The 22,845-nt window shown below is 39.3% G+C and overlaps 1 protein-coding gene across 1 annotated transcript; it reads right to left on the bottom strand.

Annotated features, from left to right (window-relative positions):
- Window positions 1-7,201: 7,201 nt before the first annotated feature.
- Window positions 7,202-20,769, bottom strand: LOC131257947 (cyclic nucleotide-gated ion channel 18-like). Its single transcript, XM_058258925.1, has 6 exons — window positions 19,889-20,769; window positions 13,612-13,824; window positions 12,884-13,197; window positions 10,395-10,506; window positions 9,728-9,964; window positions 7,202-8,083 (listed from the first exon to the last, which is right to left on the bottom strand). The coding sequence occupies exons 1-6, from the start codon at window positions 20,339-20,341 to the stop codon at window positions 7,307-7,309; spliced, it is 2,106 nt and encodes a 701-aa protein (XP_058114908.1). The 5' UTR covers window positions 20,342-20,769; the 3' UTR covers window positions 7,202-7,306.
- Between the last annotated feature and the right edge of the window lie 2,076 nt (window positions 20,770-22,845).

Raw genomic sequence — 22,845 nt, 5'->3', positions numbered from 1 at the left:
TAGTTGGACCAAAATGTACGGTCCAACTAGTTTTGTGTGGACCTGCCTCATTTTTATACTCGTTACTTACAATGATATGGAAAAATGAATGGGACAGCATGGATAAACAGATACATCACCGTTGGCCCAGTGGCGTAGGGATTAAGTGTCGGAGGGGATTCATCCAGCGCGAATATGCACGGATTGGGTAGATCCCTCACTGTGGGGCCTACTGTGATGTATATGCCACACATCCACCATGTCTATCTGTGTCGATGGCTCATTTTAGGCATGATTTCAAACACGAAGTAGATCTACATGTCAGGTTCACCACACCATGAGAAATAATGGCAATTAATCATTAAAAACTTTTTGTGGGCCGGAAAAATTTTGGATCAAGATAATACTTTTTGTGGTCCCTTCATCCGGGTCTTCATGACATTATCAACGGATTGGATGACAAATAAACACTCCACGGGTCCTCAAAATTTTTTTAATAGCGGTTATTCAATCGCCACTTCTTCCTATAGTGTGGTCCACCGAATATTTGGATCCATTTAATTTTTGAGATCATGCCAGCTTTCAAAACCGACGGATGTCATGAATTCACCGAACTCGAATCCCCCACCGAAGCCGCGCATCACTGTGATGTTTGAACGATATCTAGTATGCGAGAAGATAAGCTGTTACCCGTTTAACATCCAAGTGGGTGTTACCTTTCCCATGTGGGGCCCACCTTGGTGAATATGTTGTATATCCAAGCCGTTCATCCGTTTATTCAGCTAATTTTAGGATGCTACCCACAAATTCAGCTAATTCAAATCTCCTTTGAACCACATCACTAGAAAAAATAGATAAATTTTGATGAAGCTGATCTTTGTATTTTCCTTTCATCCAGGTCCTGTGGAGCTTATTAAGTTGTTGGATAGATGATAAACTTTACAAATTTTCTTACAGTGGGCCCTGGGTAGTTTTTAATGGTGGATGATCAATCACCACTGTTTCCTATGGAGTGGTCCACCTAAGATTTGGATCTAATTAATTTTTTGGATCACAACCTAAAATGGCCTTGAAAAATGGATGAATGGTGTGGATATAAACACATCATCAAGGTGGGCCCCCTATGGCAAGGATAACAACCACTGAGGCCACTGAGGTGTTACTCGGGTAACACCTAATCCGCCTTCTCTCCAATGTCTTTTTCGCCGGATACAAAATTCAAATGAACGACGTCACACGTAATCACTCCCACACTGATTTTTTAAGTTATCTTATCCATTCATTACGTTAGTTGGACTTGACCGTTGGGAAAAGACAGATATTGGACCCCAGGAAGTCTTTAGTGGCAAGTGTTAAATCCCCACCGTTTCTTATGGTGTGGTCCACTTGATCAGCTGGAGTTGTAAGGACGTGGATTGCTCTTCAAAATAAGACCAGTCAGTATTTTACTTATGACTATTTATGCTATGGTTGCCTATTTAGTATGATATCAGGGACACAGTCTACCCACAGTGGGCCCGGCAATTTGGACGGTCTGGATAGCTGTACATCAGTACCACGTGTGGCAAAGATGAGCCACCACTATTTTAATGGTGCTAAACTAACACAGTACTGTACGCAGCTAACAGTCGAAACTCGTCTTTGACTTCTAGATGGTAGGACAAAAATGGACGTGGATTGCGTCCTACCCCCGCCGGTCTACAGCCACGAACGGACAATTTTGCGTGCGAGCCTACCATGATGTATCTGTTTATAGCTGCCGTCCATCGCTTTTTTCACATCATTTTAAGGTATGTGTATAAAAATAAGATATATCTAACGCTCAAGTGGACCACACCAAATAATAAGCCTGATTGCATTAAATGCACACAGCATTAAATGTAAGATGCGTTAAATGGAAGCGGATTGCCTACTGAGTAACTCAGTACGCTTTGTACTCAATTAAAATGATCCAAGAAAATGGATGGACAACATGGATAAACAGACACATCAAAGTGGGCCTTCTGAGATGCCGAACGACCTGCACTGCCTGGACCGACCTGGGTCCCAGCAGGGGCTTTGTGGGGTCCACCTTAATGTGTGGGTTTTATTCACACCGTCCATTCAATTTTCCACATCATTGGGTGTGAGCCAAAAAATAAGCACATCAGATGCTCAAATAGACCATACAGTAGGGATTAAATGACCAACTATTCAAAACTTATATATATATATATATATATATATATATATATATATATATATATATATGAGTAATGCTCACACACAACTTAGTTGGACCGTCCAACTAATTTGATTAATTAATGCTAATGAATGCTTAGGAAGAAAGAGAGACGGTTTTTTTCTCGGTGGCTTTTAATAGGATCTTATTAAAAAGAGATCAAAAGTCATGGGACATACCATGGTGTTAACATGAAATTTCTCTGATCATCATGTCTGTCACGTCATGTTAGACCTCGGGTTAAAAAGTTAGCCTCATCCATTATTCAAGTGGACCACATAATTGAAAATAGTGAAAAAAAAAAATTCTCACCATTCAAAATGATTCCTTTGATGGGCCTATTTGAATCACATGTAAGCATGACATTTTGGTACCACACATGGCTTTTTTGTGTGGCCTCTAACAGCTGGAGTGGATTACACGTACCGATAAATGTAGGCCCTATGAAAATTAAGGGTGGACGTCTTTGCATCAACTGTTCTATTTGTGTGGCCTACTTGAATCAAATATCAGATTGATATTTTGACTCTTTAACTAGAATGAGATTGCAAATCTTATGGTCGGATGGGATCTTATATATACATCACACGGTGGGCCTTATAAAAAATCAATGTTAGCCTCCCTGTCCGGCTGTTGGCTCCAAGAAAAGTGCCCTCCCCACTCATCATTTCGAGGAAAGGGACATTTGCCAAAAGAGAAAAAAAAAAAAATACCAACGAAAATACGTGTGGCATGGTCCTCACGCAATATGGTGCATCCTTCACCGTGGGGTCACCTTAGTATATGTACTGTATATCCATGCCATTGGTCCATATCTTCAGGTCATGTTACAGTAAGATTTCAAAAAGTGAGAAGATAAATTTCTCAGACTACCACACGATAAGAAATATTTGATATTGAACATTTATCATTAAAAACTTCCTAAGGCCCACTTTAGTGTTTATTTCCACTTGTCATATTGATAAAGTTATGAAAACCTAGATCATGGGAAAGTGAAAAAAACAATATTCTTGATCCAAAAATTTTGTGGTTTACAAAATAGTTCTAATGGCTAATCACTATTGTTTCCTATGGTGTGGTCCACCTGATATATATATATATATATATATTTCATTTTATGAATATTGTTTTAAAATGAACTGAAAATATAGTTGGATTGCATGGATATATGATACATACATTAAAGTGAGCCCCTCGGTAAGGGATGCACCCTATTTTGCTTGGACCGGGTTGCACCTAATCCACTCCATGCGGGGTTGGGATGGAGAGCGGATTGGCTAATAACCCTGCCACTTGCCAATGGCTTGTGGTCGGTGCTCCGTGGGCCTCACCATGATGTATTTGTTTCATCCATGCTATTCATCTATTTTTCTATATCATTTTATGGTATGGTACCAAAAAGTAGGTATATTCCAATTTCAAGTGGACCACATCACAGGAAACAGTGTTGATTGAACGTCCATTAAAAACTTCTTGGGGGCCATAAAAGTCTTGGATCAAGCTGATCTTTGTTTTTTCCCTTCACTTAGGTCTGCATGACCTAATCAACAGATTGGATGTCAAATAAATAAGACAGTTGGCCTTACTAGGATTTTAATGGTGTGTATTCAATCACTACTGTTTTCTTGTGGTGTGGTCCACCTGAGATTTATATTCCCCTCATTTTTGATGGTAAGATCTGAAATGATCTCTAAAAATGGATGGACAGCATGGATAAAACACATACTTCATAATGGGGCCCACATAGCATAGAGCACCGACCACTAGCCACCGGGCTAGTGGCAGCGACTATAGCCAAACCACGTCCGCAAAAATAAATAATATAATATTCATTTACATTATATTGTTGGATAAAACACATACTTCATGTGTGATATATTGGAGCGATGCCCCACATGTCTAAAACATCTAGTTCGTTCATTAGATAGGGTCTTATGTAAGCATATTAAAGATTTTTTTTTATTTTTTTAATGAATAGTATAATTTTCACTTACAAGATAAGTGAGTTGCTAAAAATCTATTCCAACAATATAAATTCCACTTATATGTGTGGTTCTAATGATGATGATTATTTACTAATTTTTGGTACATAAAATGTTATTGGTGGGGCCCTATTTGATAAATGAATTGGATCTATGATAGGTAACTTCCATTATACGTACGTATGACTCGATGTCACATATCTTCATACGTAGTGCATCATGTGTATGGAAATTAAGGTGATTTTTTTGTCATTTCATGCAAAGCTAGTTGAACCAATTTGAATGGTCCAACTAGTTATGTGTGAGCATATCTCTCTCTCTCTCTCTTTATATATATATATATATATATATATATAGATGTCCATGTGACCTTATGAACAGGTTGGATGTGAAATAAATATCATGGTGGGCTTAGGAAAGTATCAAATATAGGTGTCATTATCACCTTCCACTTGAGCCTTGGATCACCTCATTTTTTTTAGACGCGAGGCCGTGATCGTGGGGCTAGCTCACCTTAATGTATATGATGTAAGTAGAAAAAGTAACTTATTTGGTAGTATCCAAACTAGACCGTTTGAATACTACAAAATAAGTAGTTTTTAGAAATAATTAGTAAATTATAAGTTAGTTTTCTTAAATGATTTAGTTTAATTATTAAACTTAAATGACTGGTCGCAGAATTCATCAGTGGCATACGTGTGACCCCTATAAAAGTGGAGAACTAATACAATACTTCTAAAGTTGACGAGCAGCGTCTTGTAAATGAACGGACTTGATGAGATAGATCAATAATCCCTACTATGTGGCCCATCTGATTTGTGGATCCAATTAACGCTCGACACTAGCGTCTATCATCGGTGGACGCAACTGATAAACAGAAGCAATGTCAAACACAAAACACAGTGGACCCGGCTGGGTGTCGTACCCATGATGGAGAGGATATCGTTGGGCTAGCCAAATGCAATGGAATCGAATTTAAATTGACATTCGGTATGGTACTCATGGAACCCAACAATACCCGAATCCGATTACCACAGTTAGGTTCAGATACGGTCCACCGGAGTATACCCGAACCCGACATTTTGACAACCATAGCTTCTCAATTACCAATGGCATCCTGAGTCACGGACTCATCCGAGTCGACTCGGACATGATCAAGTCCTATTTGCTTCGGGACCACGAGTCACCCCAACATATTGACTCAACCCAACCAGGGTGAGTCACAATTCAACTAAGGATTAAATGAGTCAGTCCCAAGTGTCACACACATATATATAGTCATGCTTACGTGCGCACCTTTGCACATGTGTCATGAGTGTCTAATCTGAATGGTCCATGTGATGCTGAATCCCATGAAATCCTAAGGGATACATTTTCACCTTGATTTAAAATTCTGGTGGGCCATAGCAAAGAGAAATATAAATCAAGGGAGGAAACTGTTTTCATTTTTCATGGTGCGCAGCTGAGCATTCGGATATATATATATATATATATATATATATATATATATATGTTATGGGAAAATGTGAGTAGACCCGATAAGGACCGACTCAAGCAAACTAAATCGATGAGTAGGGTCTTGGAAGGAGAACATCATGACTAGTCCGACCTTGCTTCCAAAATATGATTCCACAACTAGGGTTACTAGGAGAGACAGACGGGGCAATCCGAGCCGAGCCCTCATCTGGGGCTTTCATCCGATGAACTACGACCCTGGATAGGCCGAGCCGAGCTCTTGTATGAAGCCTTCATCTGAAGAACTATGACCCTAGATCGGTCGAGCCGAGCTCTTGTCTGGAGTCCTCATCCGAATAACTACGGCTCTATATCAGCCGAGCCGAGCCCTACTCACATTTTAGAGGCTGGGGACGTACTCCGACCATAAGGTCTGACCAACGGCTTGGGAGACCGAGTTCCGGAACCAACCTCAGTATGGACGTGGCCGAAGATCATGCCTATACATACGCTCCATTAAGGCATATGAGGGAGTGAACTGACGCACGATCCAAAGATAGCGACCAACATCTTTGCACTTGTGACATCCGCTAAATTGAGCAAATTGTGCCGAGATTGACGGTCATGATCCCATCGCCTCATGGGTATAAACACTAGAGGAATGCATTACAATAAGTATGCAATATCTTGCACCTCCTGTCTACTCTACACTACTTAGACCCAATTTCCCTAGCTTGACTTTGGCATCGGAGGCTCCCTTGGTTGAGCTAGGGTCTCCTCTGTTAACCACTTTGTGCAGGACCAGGGTGCGGTGGAAGGTGATCTAGATTCTTGCAATATATATATATATATATATATGCTTCTCATGAGATCGAGTTGTGTGGGCCCTACCATGATGCATGTGTTTAGGACATCCAATCCATCAACCAGAAGCACCATTCTATAGTGGGCCATGGGCCTAAAAATTAGGTCAATCCATCATTTAACGTGGGCCAAACCACGTAAAACAGATGAGAGTGGTTATCCATCCATTGAGACCTTAATGATCATTTATAGGGCCCACAGATGTGATTTAGACATCCAGTCCATCCATTATGTGTCCCACTTGGGAAGGGTCACACCACGTTAATTTCAGCCACATCCAAAACTCAGGTGGACCCCACCAGATGCTTTTAGATGTTCTAGCCGGTTTCCACATGGTTTTAGATGGTGTCATGCACTCACTTGGGTTCCATATGCAGCTGATCTTTTGCATATCCCATAGCCTAAAGGGGACCCAACAAATGCACGGTGGTGTTGATGTCCGACATATATCATAGTGGGGCCCACACAACAAACCGGTCCAGGTCGTCCGAGTCAACTCGGACAACTACTGGACAGAGTCATAAAACCATGGATAACTTGGATGCAGTACTCCCTGGCAGATTGTTGTATGTTGAGAATGAGTTCTGGCAACAACAGCTGACTTAAAAACTCTCCTCATTGCATTTAATTCCTGTAATGAAGGATATCTGGCCCACTTAAAGAATTTCAGCTACTGTCAATAATAAAAATAAAAAATAAAAAAGAAAATGTACGTGAATTATCACTATTATTACAATAATGTACATTGTACAATTGATCCTGTAACTAACCATTCATTACATGTCTGATATGAATGCAGCTGTTTTCATCTGCCATCATCCTTGCCGACCGAGAAATCGGGCTCGTCTGGCTTCATCAGCTTCGGCATTTTTAAGCTCACTGCTGATGGACCACCCATTTTGATCTTCTGATCAACCCCTCTCTTTGTGTTTTTAGCGAACCTCGACGCCAGTATCGTAGCTCCAAGATGCTGGAAGTTCTGATTATCCATCGTCGAGCTCTCAGCAGGATTATCAAGGGGCAGCTCGTCGCTGTAATCATAATCATACTCCTCATTCTGATCTTGCATTGTCATATAGAAGAGACTCTCTTGTTTTGCCAACTGCTTCGCTAGCTTTCGCTTCTGGAATCTCCGCCACGCGACTTGTATAAAGCACGATCCCCACGTCCGCCACTGGTGTGAGTAGTACCTGAATGCATGCTGGAGCTTCTTGCTGTGAAGACGCTTGAACTGATTGGCGACGTACCTGAGATCTTCGGATCGTAGAGCGAATGCCTCGACTTCGCTGAGGGCACGGACGGTCCGGGTTGAGGATGGTAAGTTGCTAGCGTCTGGCATTAAGGCCCATGTCAGCAGCTCTTCGCCACAGAAGTCGCCGGGCTTGAGGGTGATGGAATTGAAGAACCCAGATCTTCCACCGTTGGTTGTGGAGCTTTCTAACTTCCCTCTGATGATGAAGAGCATTTCGTTTACCGGGTCACCTTCGCGGACAATGTAGGTGTATTGAGTGCTCAAGGCTGAGACCAGGCGTTCGCATATGGCGTCTAGTAGCTGATCATCCATTTGTGAGAAGAAAGGAACCTGATACATGGAAAATTAGATGATGATGTTGGTAAGTATCAGTTCAGAAAATTTATTAGGGTGTGTTTGGAGACACGGAATCCATGCCGAAATGGAATTTGTTTTCCATTAGCAAGACAGTTTGGGTTGTTTGGGTACATGGATTCCATACATAATTATCATTATTCTAACGGTTGGTTCACAAATTACGTGGCACACGAAATAAAGTTATTATTGTCTAATAAATTTGAGATTTCTACATACTTATATAAACATGCACTTCATTTTTAGAATCTTATTTTCTATAGAGACCTTGAAAATTATTGTTGGGTAATCAATATGTTATATCCATGGAATCCAAATGGAATGCACGTATCCAAACGCCATTTGTTTTTATTTTTATTTTCATTTTTAGGTTTCAAATCAAGGGAGGAAACTGTTTCCTTTCGTCGTGGCCTACCAGAGTTTTGTATCAGGCTGAAAGTTGGGATGGTGAGGTTTCAAATTAAGGGTGCCACATCACATTGACAGTTCAAATCCCTAGCACACTTGTGCAAAGTTGTTCGCTGGTGCTCACGTAAGGTGTGCAGGTGAGCATTCCTCTCTCTACACACACACACACACACACCAAAACTTTGGCGGGCCATAGAAAAAAAGAGAAGTAAATTAAGGGAGGTAACTGTTTCCCTTTGCCATGACTCACCAAAGCTTTGGATCATGTTAAAAGTTGGGCCTGGAGGGTTTTATGGAGTGCTGCATCACGTGGACGGTTCAGATTTTGCATACACACCACATATCAAAAAGTGCTCATGATTTCTGGTGAGAACTGGTGCCTAGCTGAGCATTTCAATATATATATATGTGTGTGTGTGTGTGTGTGTGTGTGTGTGTGTGGGAAAAGGTTCTATACGATCGAGAGGGCCCCACCATGATGTATGTCGAACATCTACCCCATCAGTCAGATGCACCATTCCATAGTGGGCCTAGGGATTAAAAATCAAGTCAATCCGTGACTTGTGTGGGCCACACCACATACAAAAGTTGAGAGCGGCCGTTACCCTCCATTAAAACATTCATAATTATTTTTTGGGTCCACCGAGATGTGGGTCACAAATCCAGCCCATCCATTATGTGTGTCCCACTTGGATGAGGGGTCAGACCAAGTTTCAAATGCATCCAAATTTTAGGTGGGCCCCACCAAGTGCTTTTATATGTTTTAGGCGTGTCTTCACATGAGTTTAGATGGTATGGCCCACCTGAGTTCGGTATATGGTTGATTTTTGGGATATCCCATGATTTAAAGGGGACCCATCAAATGCACGGTGTTGATGTTCGACATACATCATGGTGGGGCCCCACACAGCTCGACCTCATGGGGAGTTCCCATGAGCTCTACCGTATAGAACCTTTTCTATATATATATATATATATATATATATATATCAATTTTTCTACTGCTTGGATAAAATTAACTAGCAGGCTAAGATTATACTCTCCAACATCAAGATGAAAAATATAGCTGAATTAAAATGAGATGGAAACAGTAAAATCAATGAATAGAAATTCTTTTGTGCCAATTTAACGAATGTTCTTCTGTACCAAATTAACGTATCATCATTGAAAATGTGAAGTCACATAATAGAAGGCGAAATGTAAAAAGCTTACACGGCGAACAAGGGCGAGACACAAATGGCGTTGAATATCACGGCGGAGGTCCAAAGGCAAAGCACGCAAAATGGGTTCTTCATTTACTCCTCTTGTGGCAAGCCATTTGTATTGCTCGAACCGGCGAACTCGTTCTCGCAAATCTTCAGGTAGTTGGCGGTGCTGCATCCACTCCTCTATATCTCTTCGTTTAACTCTCCACTCTTCAAGCCTCATGGTAGTAGATTGCAAAAAGGTCTTGAAATTGAAAGCACAGACAAATCATTTCAAACACTTCATACTAGACAAAGCAAAAAATGCTAAGGAAATCCTTTAATTCTTCAAATAACCATAAAATTTTTAAGAAAGGGCAATAAAAGCCTATAGCTCAGTAATTAATCCATTGCATTGTACTGGAAATATGTGACCCATTTAATAACTTTTACTCCCAAAGTACATTAAGCACAAAAAATTGAAGTTGGAAAATCATTAAGGATGTCTTTTAGTTACATATATTCCTAAGGATGAAATCCACAAATACAATTCCAAACCACCTTGCATCTTAAAGCAACCCATAGATGCAGAAATATATAGTCTGACTATCAATATTAGATTCCATGAAACTGCAATTTGAAGGAAACTCAATGTATGAAGATTTCTTTAAAAGAAATATGGCATGAAATATTACCTCCATGTTACCAACCAGATGGGCGACCAGAACTAGACCTACTATGCATATAAGAATGCAAAATGATGTCTCGCTAGCATACGTGCTCACGGCCGTGCCCTGTGCGTATGAACTGACAACAATAAATAAAAAGGAGAATTAACAATAAATACCAAATGAGCCTTCTCAATACTAATTAGTAATTACTGAATATAAAAAATGAAACAGGAAACTAGGAAAACACAAAGCACTTGTTCAAGATTTGTCGATAAGTCTCAATAAGGGAGAGGAGAGAAGAAAAAGGAATTGTGTATTTCCCTCTTCTAGAATCCTTCATTTATAATAATAATCAGTTTGATAAGCTCAAAATAAATGCTAATGAAATCTGTAAGAAACATCATTATAAGGATATGGTGCATGGTAAGACAACTGAATATATTTGCACTCTCATACTCAGATATACAAGTATGTAAATCAAAGATTGCGTGCTCTAACGGTCCCTTCAAGCTAGAGCATGTATATCATGCATGCATCCCCAGCTTACTAATGAGATCGCAAGCTGCAAGATAGAGGGATTGCACTTTCGATGACTGCTAGGGACATGAACCACTAGCACATCAGGTGGCTGGCGTAGGATCCAAAGACACTTCTGGTGGCTATGATTTGAACCGGTGGCTCTTCCGGTAGCTACAACACTTCTGATGGTTAGGATTTAAATCGCCTGCTCTTCTCATGGCCCTAAAATGAACTGAAAACAAACTGATGATGGCATTGGTTCTAATTAGAAGCCCAAGAGAGAGAATCATTCTTCTCCCAAAATGAACTGATGATTTCATTGGTTCTAATTTGAATTGCTTGGCTCTTCTAATGGCCCTAAAATATCCCAAAATGAACTGATGATGGCATTGGTTCTAATTTGAATTGCTTGGCCCTTCTAATGGCCCTAAAATATGAAATGAAAGAAAACTAATGATGACTTTATATACTTAATTAATAATTATATACTATAGTTTATAGAACAGTATGTTCATGCAAATACCTTCTAAAAGGAGAAATAAACACAAGCAACAGACATTGCATGTTCTCGTTTTTGTAAAATACAATCTTCAACTTGAAGTTCATCATGCAAAGAGACAGAGAAAGACCAAAGGCTTGAACCTATCTAGATGAATATGGGTGAATGCTTTGTTGAGGCAACAGAGGATGAGCAAGGTGTAGGCTCTATATCACAATCAAATGGGCAACGTGGTATGATTGCATGTTTTAAACTTGTAATATATTCTTGTACTCTTGTGGTCTTACAATCAATAATTTCATTTAGTTGTGCTACACTGATAAGCATGAATTACTTTATAGGCCCTAAAAAATTAGCAATTACAAGTAAAGCAAAGAGAAAAGCGAAAGTGGGAGAAGAGGAAGATGAATTTATTTCGACATTAAATTCTGAAGATGAATATAATGTTGTTGATGTTAATTTTAGGTAATATGCTTACAGAGTTAACTACCTGCCATCTTGTATATTCTCCTTTCTAGTCATTAACATCTTGTCTAACACCTTGAAAGTGAAGAAGAGAATAGTAAAATAACAAGATTTCACTCATTGATAACATCCATTTTCATCAAAGAATAGTTATACATTTGCAACCAAAGGAGAATCCCCTCAACTCTCTGTGTTATCAATGCCAAAGGCTCTTAACATAGTGATAAAAAATGCAAAGGTTAGTCATGAACATTTTGTGTGGTGCTCCTCAGTTCAGAAGACGAAAGAGGTAAATTTTAGGTTTCTGGTGTAGTTTCTCTCCAGGCAAACATAGTTAAAAAGGAAAAAGGAAATAGGAAACGAGACAAAACAAGGCAGTTTATGTTTTGATATTATTCTGCCAGCCGTTGGACTTGATGAGAAAGATTCAGTCAAGCAGTTCAACTCAATATCAGTTAAACCCTGGATAAGACTTGCCCTGAATCTTCACAGATATGTGGTACTACAGAAGCTTCCTTGTGATTTTAGGACTCTAGAATACATTTAACAACCGAATTCAATAAAAACTTCAAAGGTTATATGATGTCAACCACGCTAATTTGCAAACTTGTTGTGAGCTTCAAAATATTGGGTTTCACTTGTACCCATTGTGGGTAAATCCATTGTCATCACACATCCAAACACTTGAACGACCCATATCATATATCAGCTTAAAGTGAATTAGCCTTGGTAAACGATGGAAAATGCATTACCGAAACTCAGATGTTCCTCATGAGATATTAGTTTCATTGCTTAGCAGAACTAGCTCATATGAATGAGGCAAGCAAAGACAAATACAAAATATCTGATGCAATGCCAACAACTCTGCATTCAGGTAAAATGCTTATTAAAGTCTATTGGAAGTTTCATTATGGGATTGTTATTCTCTGTTATGCAGAAATTAAGATACTAAATGCAGAGAAACATAAGCAAAATGCTAACGGATTCAAATCGAAAAGTGCAAATGGCTGCAGCACCAAGAGGATCTTACCTCAAACTTTTCAAACCCCACCAAAGGCAATAAAGATACTTCTCTAGGAACGGGGATGAAAGAACTTCATTAGTCACGGCCTCCGCAAACATTCCATAGATGAAGGTGGTATCAATGTTTTCAGGATTGCAATTGCTAAAAACATGAGTGGTGTTCAGCCAGGAATGCCGTTCAGGTTGTTTGATACTGTTGCAGTCCAGAAAACTAGGTTCACACATGGGCATGTGCATAGTGCCATTCTCCTTCGCACACTCAATACTCCAACAGCTGCGTAGTCGCTCAACAGACAAAAGATACCAGCTAGCTCCTAAAACCTGCAATAAAGGGAATGTTGTGAAAAGTGGTCCACCAGATTCAAAATTAGAAAGGATTTCATACAAAAGCAACATGATAAATTATGAAGGGGCATGTTTGGATATGTGGAATCCAAGGAAAAAGAAAGAAGTAATAATTATCCAATGATAATTTCCATGAAAAACTATTAAACATGGATTACAATTTTAGAGTCATGTTTGGATAGCAAGTGGCAATCTCATATTCCTCTCAATGAAACCTTTTTCCTGTTATCCAAACAACACAAATTTTCACATCAAAAGAAAACCCTTCTCCTTTTCGATTGTTTGGAATGGAATCCCTGGTATCCAAGCATGGCCTGGAGCTCCAGTGAATGATCATGACAATAATATACCACAAAGACTGACAAGAAATAGGGTAATGGTATTACATACATGACTGGTAAGAATATAGAGAAGTAGATTATATGCAGCTCCTGCCCAAGCAGTCTTGGTCACGACACCGTTTGTTTTGACAATCCTTCGATTCAAAGGAAATATGAGAAACAATCTAGGAACATACTGGATGAGAACAATCAGAGAAAGTGTGTTGCTGTTTTGACCAGTTGCGGAGCTTTTCACCGCTGGTACAATAAGCCATATGACGACCTGCAAGAAAAACTAACAGAACATTCAATTCTGGAGGCAATAAAACGTGGAATTAAGTGAGATACAAACCTATGATGTTCAAAAACTTAGAAGGAGAATAATTAAGGACATCACATCTTTGAAAGATTATAACAATACATTCGCAGGTACCGGACCCCTTTTAGCTGAATATCAGGCCAAGGCCTTCAAACCAGTGCCCATATAAACATCACATCTGGCACTACTTCTTGAGTAGTTTGAAATTACATAGTAATTAAGAGAGAATTGTTTCATAAATTCCTTTTATTTATTAGCTAAGGTTCTGAAATGCTAAAATTCCAATGCCACAAGGATGAGAGTAAACCCTGAAACTACCACATCATGGAACAACAATCCAGTCACTACGATGTGGATGGTTATGCTTATTGTGCTCCATTAGTATAGCAATCATATGCTACAAAGATAGGTTGCTCGTGTTAAGTAATAACTAATGAAATGGAAGGAGGAGGAGGAGGAGGAGGAGGGAGGGAGGGAGGGAGCAAAGATTCACATGTCAAAAACCCAAAACAAATATGTTTGGATTAAGGCACAAAACAAGAAAATAATTTTTCTTTTAACTTAGACGTATGTTTGGTCATGTGCAATAAGGACCAAGAACCTTGCCGAGTAAAAGGAATTTGTTGGTACAAGTTGAAGGCTCTAAAAGAGTAAGGGAAGGCTCAAAAGAACGTTAATGGAGGTAGTAAGAAAAGACTTCATGACCAATGGTCTAACTGAAGGTATGGACCATGATAAAGTGGAAAGGCAGAACAACATTCATGTAGCTGACCCCAACTGATTGGGATAAGGCTTAGATGATGATGATGATGAACTTAATGCAGTAATTATTAAATAAAAAAGAAAGGCATAATGTCTAATACAAACTCCAGCAGGTATATATATAAAAGCCCAAATCACTTGACACGTCATATAGAGTCCACAAACCCAATCAATGCATTCACATGTTTAGGAACGTTTGAAACAACATGAATTTATGGACCTTTCCTAAGGGCTAATTTAGATTGAAGAAAAATGAAGGAAAACCAAGGAAAGCAAATAGTTTTCCTTCGATATGACATTTCCACTGTTTTAGAAACATAAAACGAATAGGAAACCAATTTCCTTTCCTCTACAAGGGAGTAAAACAATGTTGTGAAAAGACGATCAGTGGGAAAAGAGATTTCCCTCTAATACAATGTTCTAAATGGCAAAATTAGATGGAAAAGAGGTATTCCTTTGAAAATTCCAATCCAACCACTAGAAATGAAAAAGAAAGCAATTTCCTTTACAATTTCACTAACAACACAAATGAGTGCAAGGTATTTCCTTTCCTCAGTGCTTATGTCATCAACTATGTTTGACTTTCCGCTGGTCTTCTTTTCACCCAATCCAAACACACTTAATATTTTCTTTTATTTCTTTTATATATACTGGGAACACCTTTCTCACACCAGCTCCTTAAAGTAACTACGCATCAAAACCTACTTTAATAGTTAGAAACAATACATATTACTTCGACTTTCTAGACCTTTTTAAACTTTCAGGGAATACTTTTTTTCGGCTCTCCAGAACATGTAGTCAAATCTTATCTGCATGATGGATGCTCTATTAGATGAAGACACTTCTATCGCCCACTGGGCCTCAATGTTTGAGAATGATGTGGGATTGGGCCAGTTAGCTACAACTAGTGTTTGAAGTATCAGATCGCTACAAGTTTCCCTGGCCGAGGATATGGAAATAATATCGATATCGCTGATGGTAATAACCGGAAATGTGAGCAAACATTGGGAAAATAGTGGAATTTTTCAGTAAAACTTCAAGAGATGCTAAAATACATATATTTACAATTTTACGAATAAAAAAATTACAAAAAGAATGCATAAATAATAAGTTTTCATTTAATGGGGGCCTAAAAGCATGTGTTGTCGTAAAAAATCAGTCCAACCATCCATCTAATCATCCAACCTTCCATCGAAACATCCAACGATATTTCAAAATACCTACGACACATGATATTTTGCCGAGAAATTATTAACAATTGGAAAGGAAACAAAAGATTATGGTCTCGATATCGCTCATGTTGTGATAATAATAATATTGTGATAGTATCGATATTATCATCAACAATTTGAGTATTGTATACAACCATGCGCCAATGAAAAAAATTAATGAAATTTTTTTAATAAACAAAATTTTGGCCAAGTTAATACATTGGCAATATTATCAAAATATCACTGATACACTGGCAATACAAGCGACACTTGGAATTTACACCATTGAAAATATTGGCGATACATTGGTGATGTGAGCACCACTAGGAATTTACACAATAAAAAATATTGCAATACATTGGTGATATCGATACATTGGTGATACTCAGTGATACATCGCTAATTCTTGGAATTTCTGATATTGTCAATGTTATTGGTATCGCTACCAGTGTTATTGGTATCGCTGAGCTGGAGATACGATTATATGAATAATATTGGGGATATTTCAATAATATCAGAGATACTCTGAACAATGGCTACAACTCATGGGCTAGCCATCTAGTACATGGTTTAGTGTTTGGTTTAAGGTTTCTCTTGGTGATATAAATACCATTATTTTATAGTTGAACTTGAAAGGAGACAGATTGAGTGCATTTTTGTTTCCTTCACAACTTTTCTTGTTCTCTTGTCTATCTCAAAGAAAATCTATCATGCCCTCTTGTCATATTGCCACCGCTTACAGTACAACATGTGGTAGCTTTTCCTACATGTGGCATGCGTCCATTGGGCCATATCACTACTCATTTTCTTTATATTGCTTTTTACAATAACCTGGTTGCACTAACCAGTCTATGCCATACGGTTGTAGGTGCTTCTCCATGTTTAGGGTCATTTTAGTTTTTTTAAAATTTTTATTTTTAAAAAAGAAAAGGATCTTCCATTGACTATGCAAAATTACATCCTAGGCCATTCGGGAGGGAAACAGGGAAAAAATTCCTACCCCACCTATCATATACTATACAAAGGGCAAAGGGGGGGCTACCACCCCCAAAAGATCTGGAACCAAACAAAAGAGAAAACAGAGAGCAATGGGCTAATTTATAGGCTTAAACGTGTAATTTCTGATGGCCCCTAAACCCGTTTTATCTAGGAGAATCTGGCCTCTCGTGAAGCAGGGCAAGGAGGAGATATTAGAAAACTGTTGATATGCAAATTACTGCCAAGCTTAGCCAAGCTATCAGCCGAACCGTTTGCTTCCCGGAGGACGTGAGCGATTCAAAAGGAACCCCTATCAATGAGCGAAACAATTCTGGTTAGCCAATAAGACCACTTCCAGGAGGGAGCACAGTTCATCTGAAGGCAACGCACAACCCAGCTGGAGTCGGATTCCAATATCATATTTTGAAGGCCCAGGTCCAAGCAGAGATTGATACCATCGAGAATGGCCCTCAATTCTGCCAAATTGTTAGAGGCATTCCCATACCCGATGGCGAAGGCGAAAATCACGTTGCCCAGGTGGTCGCGTCCTCCGCCGGCAGGGCCTGGAATGACAAAGCAAAGCCATCCATGTTTAACTTGGGAAAACCCTCCCTCGGTCTGATCCATCTAATGATTAAAAAAACGCAGGAAGGGCGAGGAGCTCGAAGAGGAACTGAGGCAGTGGGCCTTGCCTGAGACGCAGGAAGCAAAGGTTTGGAAAAGTTAGGGAAGAGGGTGATTAGCCATCACTTCACCTTAGAGAACAACCCGGGGCAGCCTATTGTCGAATCTGGCCTCATTTCTTACTTTCCAGATCTTCCAAATAATGAAAACAGGGGCAAGCTGAAAACACGTGAGGCTAATGGAGCGAGGCAGGGGCCTGAACCACCACCAATGCAGGCGGTCCTGGATGGTGTCTAGGGTCAATTTATCTACATCTTTTGTGAGGCGGCGTTCTCGCAGCTCCTACGGTCAATAATCACGTTGTACGCCTTCCCCAACTAGTGCATCATGTGCAAAAGAAAACATTGTTTTGCCAAAAAAAAGTGTAATATCTATACTTTGTCTTCATAGGTGAACTTTCATTATTAGATCAATTATCTTGGTGGTGGTGGTGGTGTTATTGTTGTTGTTATCTATAATTTGTCTTCATAGGTGAACTTTCATTATTAGATCAATTATCTTGGTGGTGTTGGTGTTGGTGTTGGTGTTGTTGTTGTTGTTGTTGTTCTTTTCTTTTTTTTTATTACTATTATTATTAGGTTCTCTCCCTTTGCAAGATTACTATTATTATTATTGTTGTTGTTGTTGTTGTTATTGTTGTTATTATTATTAGGAGTAGTACTACTACTACTTTTTTCTAAGGTGATCTAGTTGTTGGGAACTGCACTTTGGACGGCTTCGATGTTGTACGACCATGAAACTTAACCCTCCCATCCCATCTTTATGGTGTCCATCTAGTGTGACGCTCCACATGCACAGGCACATAGAATTTGTGTAAGTAGAGATGGCCTATCACTGAAAACTCCACTCAATATGAGATCATCATTGGTTGACTGACATCTAATGGATGACTAAAACGTTGAATAGGCAGGCAGCCCGAATGCATGGACCATTTGATGGAATCAAACCCGAGAAACTAACTCATGAACTTCCTTTCAATAGACAAACATGCACTGTAATACGGGTTATCTAACTTATGAGGCCCACATTCATAAATCAATCATGTCCAAGTGGTGGTGTTGTCAAATGGACGGTTAATAAAAAAATGGTCGTTCGTCCAAATTCAGTTGCAAAATGAAATGGTTGACAATGCCCAATCAATTTTATTTTTGGCTATTATCCACCACAGTAGGATCCACAGTTTGGATGCCCCACTTAAGTCTAATTCCTATTAAAGTATTTAAAACTAAAAATTTACTCATATGTACTGCAATCTAGATTGTCCAAATCAATGGGCCCATTGTTGGAGCATACCCTAAAAACTCAAAACACTCAAAAATCAATCCTAACTATCCACTTTGTGGCTATCAAATGGACGGTTAAAAGAAAAGTAGTTGTTTGTCCAAATTTAATTGCAAAATCAGACGATTTTTTTAAACACGCCCTCACGCCACATTGGGATGTCACCACAATTGGTACTTGAATCCATGACCTCGTGTTAAAACTCCTGTGAGTTTACTACCCAGAGATGAGTAAGGACCAAAAAAATCATATGGTTGGCATGTTCAAACCACTGTAATTTTTTTTTATGATCCACCTCACCAAGACCATGATTTGGATGACCCATATTCAATAATTGATATCATCTACTTCCCAGTCATATAATCTGGATTATCCAAATCATGGGGCCCATTGTTGGAGCCCAAAATCTCGCACTCAAATCAATCCTAAACGTCTATGTGGTGCCTACCAGATGGGCAATTAAAAGAAAAAATGTTACTCTTCCAAATTCAATTGCAATCTCAAACAGTCAGCATCATCCAATTGGGTCGAAAGTAGTATATAATCCCTCATCTAGGATTCATATCTTCCTCCGTTGGTTAGGTTCTTAACAGGGCCCACCAGATAAACCATATGGATCATTGAAAGATCAACCCCACATCTAAGGAATGCCCACCAGGAACTAGTTTGGATCAAAAATTAGTACAATCCCTCATTTGGGAATCATATCTTCCGCAAACAAAGTTGCTAGAAAATAACAAAAAAGCATCAACCATTGTCATACCGAAATTAATCTCGCAACCCCAATAATCAATTTTTAACTTCAAAACGAGGCTAATGCATCATTCATAGATTAAGGGCTTGTTTGGCAGCATGGTTTTTAAATCTTGTGGAATCCAGTGGAATTTACAAATTAGCTTTGACGTGATTTTGAGAGATTTTAATTCCTCTGAAATCCAACTCCCTCAAAGTCCAAAAATCCCGGCTACCAAACAACACCCCGAAGGAAAAAAATGAATTTCACAAAAATCCCTCTAAATCCATGTTGCCACCAAATATCAATAAAATTCATTAAAAAAAAAAGGACAAAAAACATAAATTTAAATAAATAAAGGGATTGTGGCCCGACATGCCTGAGGGAGCGGAAGCGTGGCGGCAAGATCAAGCAAAAAATCTGACTTGAGGTAGCGAATGGCAATCTGCCTAGGGTCCATGACGAGCTCGCCCCGTCCAAGGACCCTCGAGCTGGGGGCAACGAATGCAGTCCGGAACTTTAGGACCATATGCACTAGGTAGAAGAGATCGGCGACGGTGCGGAAGAAGGTGACAATGATGCGGAGGTTGAGGTTGATTTGGAGACATAAGGAGAGGGGATCGGAGGAAGGGAGGTAGAAGTAGAGAGGGTCGAGGAAGAGGGAGACGAGGGAAGAGACAAGGAAGATGTAGTTCCATCGGGTGACGATCTGGCCACCGGGATCGAGGATATGGTGGGTCCACGAGCCACGAATCAGGAAGGACGATGAACGGAGGAAAGGGCGGAAGGAAGGTCGGATAGGAGGTGGATCGCTACCCTTCTTTATCATCATCTTCCATGGTGGGGTAGGGTGTGAAATGGGGATTTTCTTGTTATGTACACAGAGAGAGATGTAGGAGAAAGGGAGGAGAGAGAGTTGCAGGAGCGAGGAAGGAGAAGAGAGAGAAAGAGAGAGAAGCGGGAGAGGAGAGAGTTGCAGGAGCGAGGAAGGAGAGGAGAGAGAAAGAGAGAGAGAAGCGGGAGATGAGAGAAAGTGCTGAGAATTCGGACTTTTTATTTATTTTTTATTTTTTTATAAATATTCGCGGGAAGAAGGAGGGAGCGAAAATCTCGTATACGTAAGAGATGTTTCGAAAGGGAAAAATGATACAATACATTCGTCTCTATCATACTACAATAGATTAGAGATCTTCCACCGTCAACGTGAACAGTTATGTAGTAGATCATAACCGTCTACCTAGTTTTCCATGGCTTAGATGGTACATAATTCAGAAATTACACTAAAATACAGTAATTTTAGCTACCCATTTATCTTACGTTGAGTCTTTTCCGTTTTAACTTTTAGTTATGAGAAAATTTGATACTCTGACCGTGCGAGTGATGATACACAGGTAACTTTAAATCACATGCGATGTACAAGTAAATAAAACTAAACCGTGACAAATATGTTTATCATTTATCTGTATCATGAACAAAAAATTAGTATACGGAATGGCTCATGGAAAAGTCCTTTGAGCCCCACCATGATGATGGCTGTGTTTTATCAATGCCACCCATCCATTTTTCCAAGCTTATATTAGGGTATAAGCCAAACATGAAGCAGATCTACAACTCAAGTTGACCACACTATGAGAAACAGTGGGATTGAATGCCTACCGTTGAAAACTTCCCAAGGTTTATAAAGCTGACGTAAACATTGCAGAGCTCCAACAAGTTTTTTAGATCATTTAAAGTGTGAGCCAAAAAACGAGGTAGGTCCAAGGCTTAAGTGAACCACAAAGTGGGGATTGAACGTACACCATTAAAAACTTCTTGGGAGTTGGGGAAGTTTCGGATCAAGCTGATATTTGTGTTTTCACTTCATCCAAGTCCACATGACCTTATGAATAGGTTGGATGGTAAAAAAACATCACGGTGGCCCTTAGGAAGATTTCAACGGTGGATGTCATTATCACTGCAGCTTCCTTTGGTGTGGTCCACTGGAGCTGTGGAACTTCTTCATTTCTTTGATCAAACCTTAAAATGATCTGAGAAAATGGATGAACGGCGTGGTTGACCACACTATGAGAAACAGTGGGATTGAATGCCTACCGTTGAAAACTTCCCAAGGTTTATAAAGCTGACGTAAACATTGCAGAGCTCCAACAAGTTTTCAACTGCGAGCGTTCAATCCCGACAGTTTCGCGTGGTGTGGTCCACTTGAGATTTGGATATATATATTTGTCTCGTGTCCTCTAATGAATGAATTGTAAAAAAGGCTAGCAGACGCGGATAAAACACATACATCATGGTGGGCTCACGTGGCTTTTCTAACAAATAGCGGGCTGGTGGAAGGATCACGAGCCAATCCTAGTCCCAAAAATTAATACTTATTTTTTATTTATTAGAATATCGGAATGGTGGCCATTTATTGGACGGTTAATATTGAGAAATTTAAAATCTAATTATGGGTATATGTGGGTTCGATCTACTAAGTTTATAATCTCTAGGGGACTAAGTATCATATAAAATTCTTTTTAATTTAATGTTTAGGGGTATCCATTTTGGCTTAATTTCCATCAATATGTCATGCATGGTGGGATCCACTGGATGTACGGTCTGGTTGATTGAACAGGAGGCATATGATAACTCTAAATCAAAACTGAATATTTTAGAACTCAATGTTCACTCTCACATAATAAGATTGGTTGAACAATCCCTGTCTTTGATTCTTGCACACTTATTTGCTGAAATATGACCGTTGGATTTCATTTTTAACCGTTCAGCAAATATCCACCAATTTGATAGTCAATTAATAAGCATATATATATATATATATTAATGATAATCTAAACAGGGACCCAAATTTTGGATAGTTCAGATTGATTTATTTGAAATCTTTTCTGCAATTTATAAGTAATTTACAAGGTGCCTACGTGTCATCCATCAAGCTCTGTCGCAATATTAAAGTTCTTCTCGAAGTTTAGTCAATCCAACACCATAGTAGCTACGCGGTGTAAGGACTCTTTGAGGCCCATTATCATGTGCGTGTTTTATCCACTCCATCCATCCATTTTTTCAGACATTTTTAGGGCATGAGATCAAAATTGAAGCATATGCAAATCTTAAGTGGAACACACCACGGGAAAGAGTAGGGATTAAACGGCTAATTTTAAAACTTTTCGGGGGCCATAGAAGTTTTAAATCAAGCTATTATATGTGTTTTCCTTTCATTTGGGTCTCTGTGGCCTTATGAATAGGTTGGATGATAAATAAAAATTACTCTGGAACCTAGGAAAGGTTTCGATGGTGGACATCATTATCTCCACTATTTCATGTGGTGTGGTCCACATGACT

Source organism: Magnolia sinica, chromosome 10, assembly GCF_029962835.1.
Source record: "Magnolia sinica isolate HGM2019 chromosome 10, MsV1, whole genome shotgun sequence".
Taxonomy (NCBI): Eukaryota; Viridiplantae; Streptophyta; class Magnoliopsida; order Magnoliales; family Magnoliaceae; genus Magnolia; species Magnolia sinica.
This window is presented reverse-complemented; position numbering and strand designations above follow the sequence as displayed.

Coding starts and splice junctions, on each gene's coding strand:
- LOC131257947 (XM_058258925.1), bottom strand. CDS start 20,341: ATGATGATAAAGAAGGGTAGCGATCCACCTCCTATCCGACCTTCCTTC. Junction 13,825..19,888: donor CCACGCTTCCGCTCCCTCAG/GCATGTCGGGCC, acceptor TTTTTCTTGCAG/GTCGTCATATGGCTTATTGT. Junction 10,507..12,883: donor TGGGGTTTGAAAAGTTTGAG/GTAAGATCCTCT, acceptor TATTGTTGTCAG/TTCATACGCACAGGGCACGG.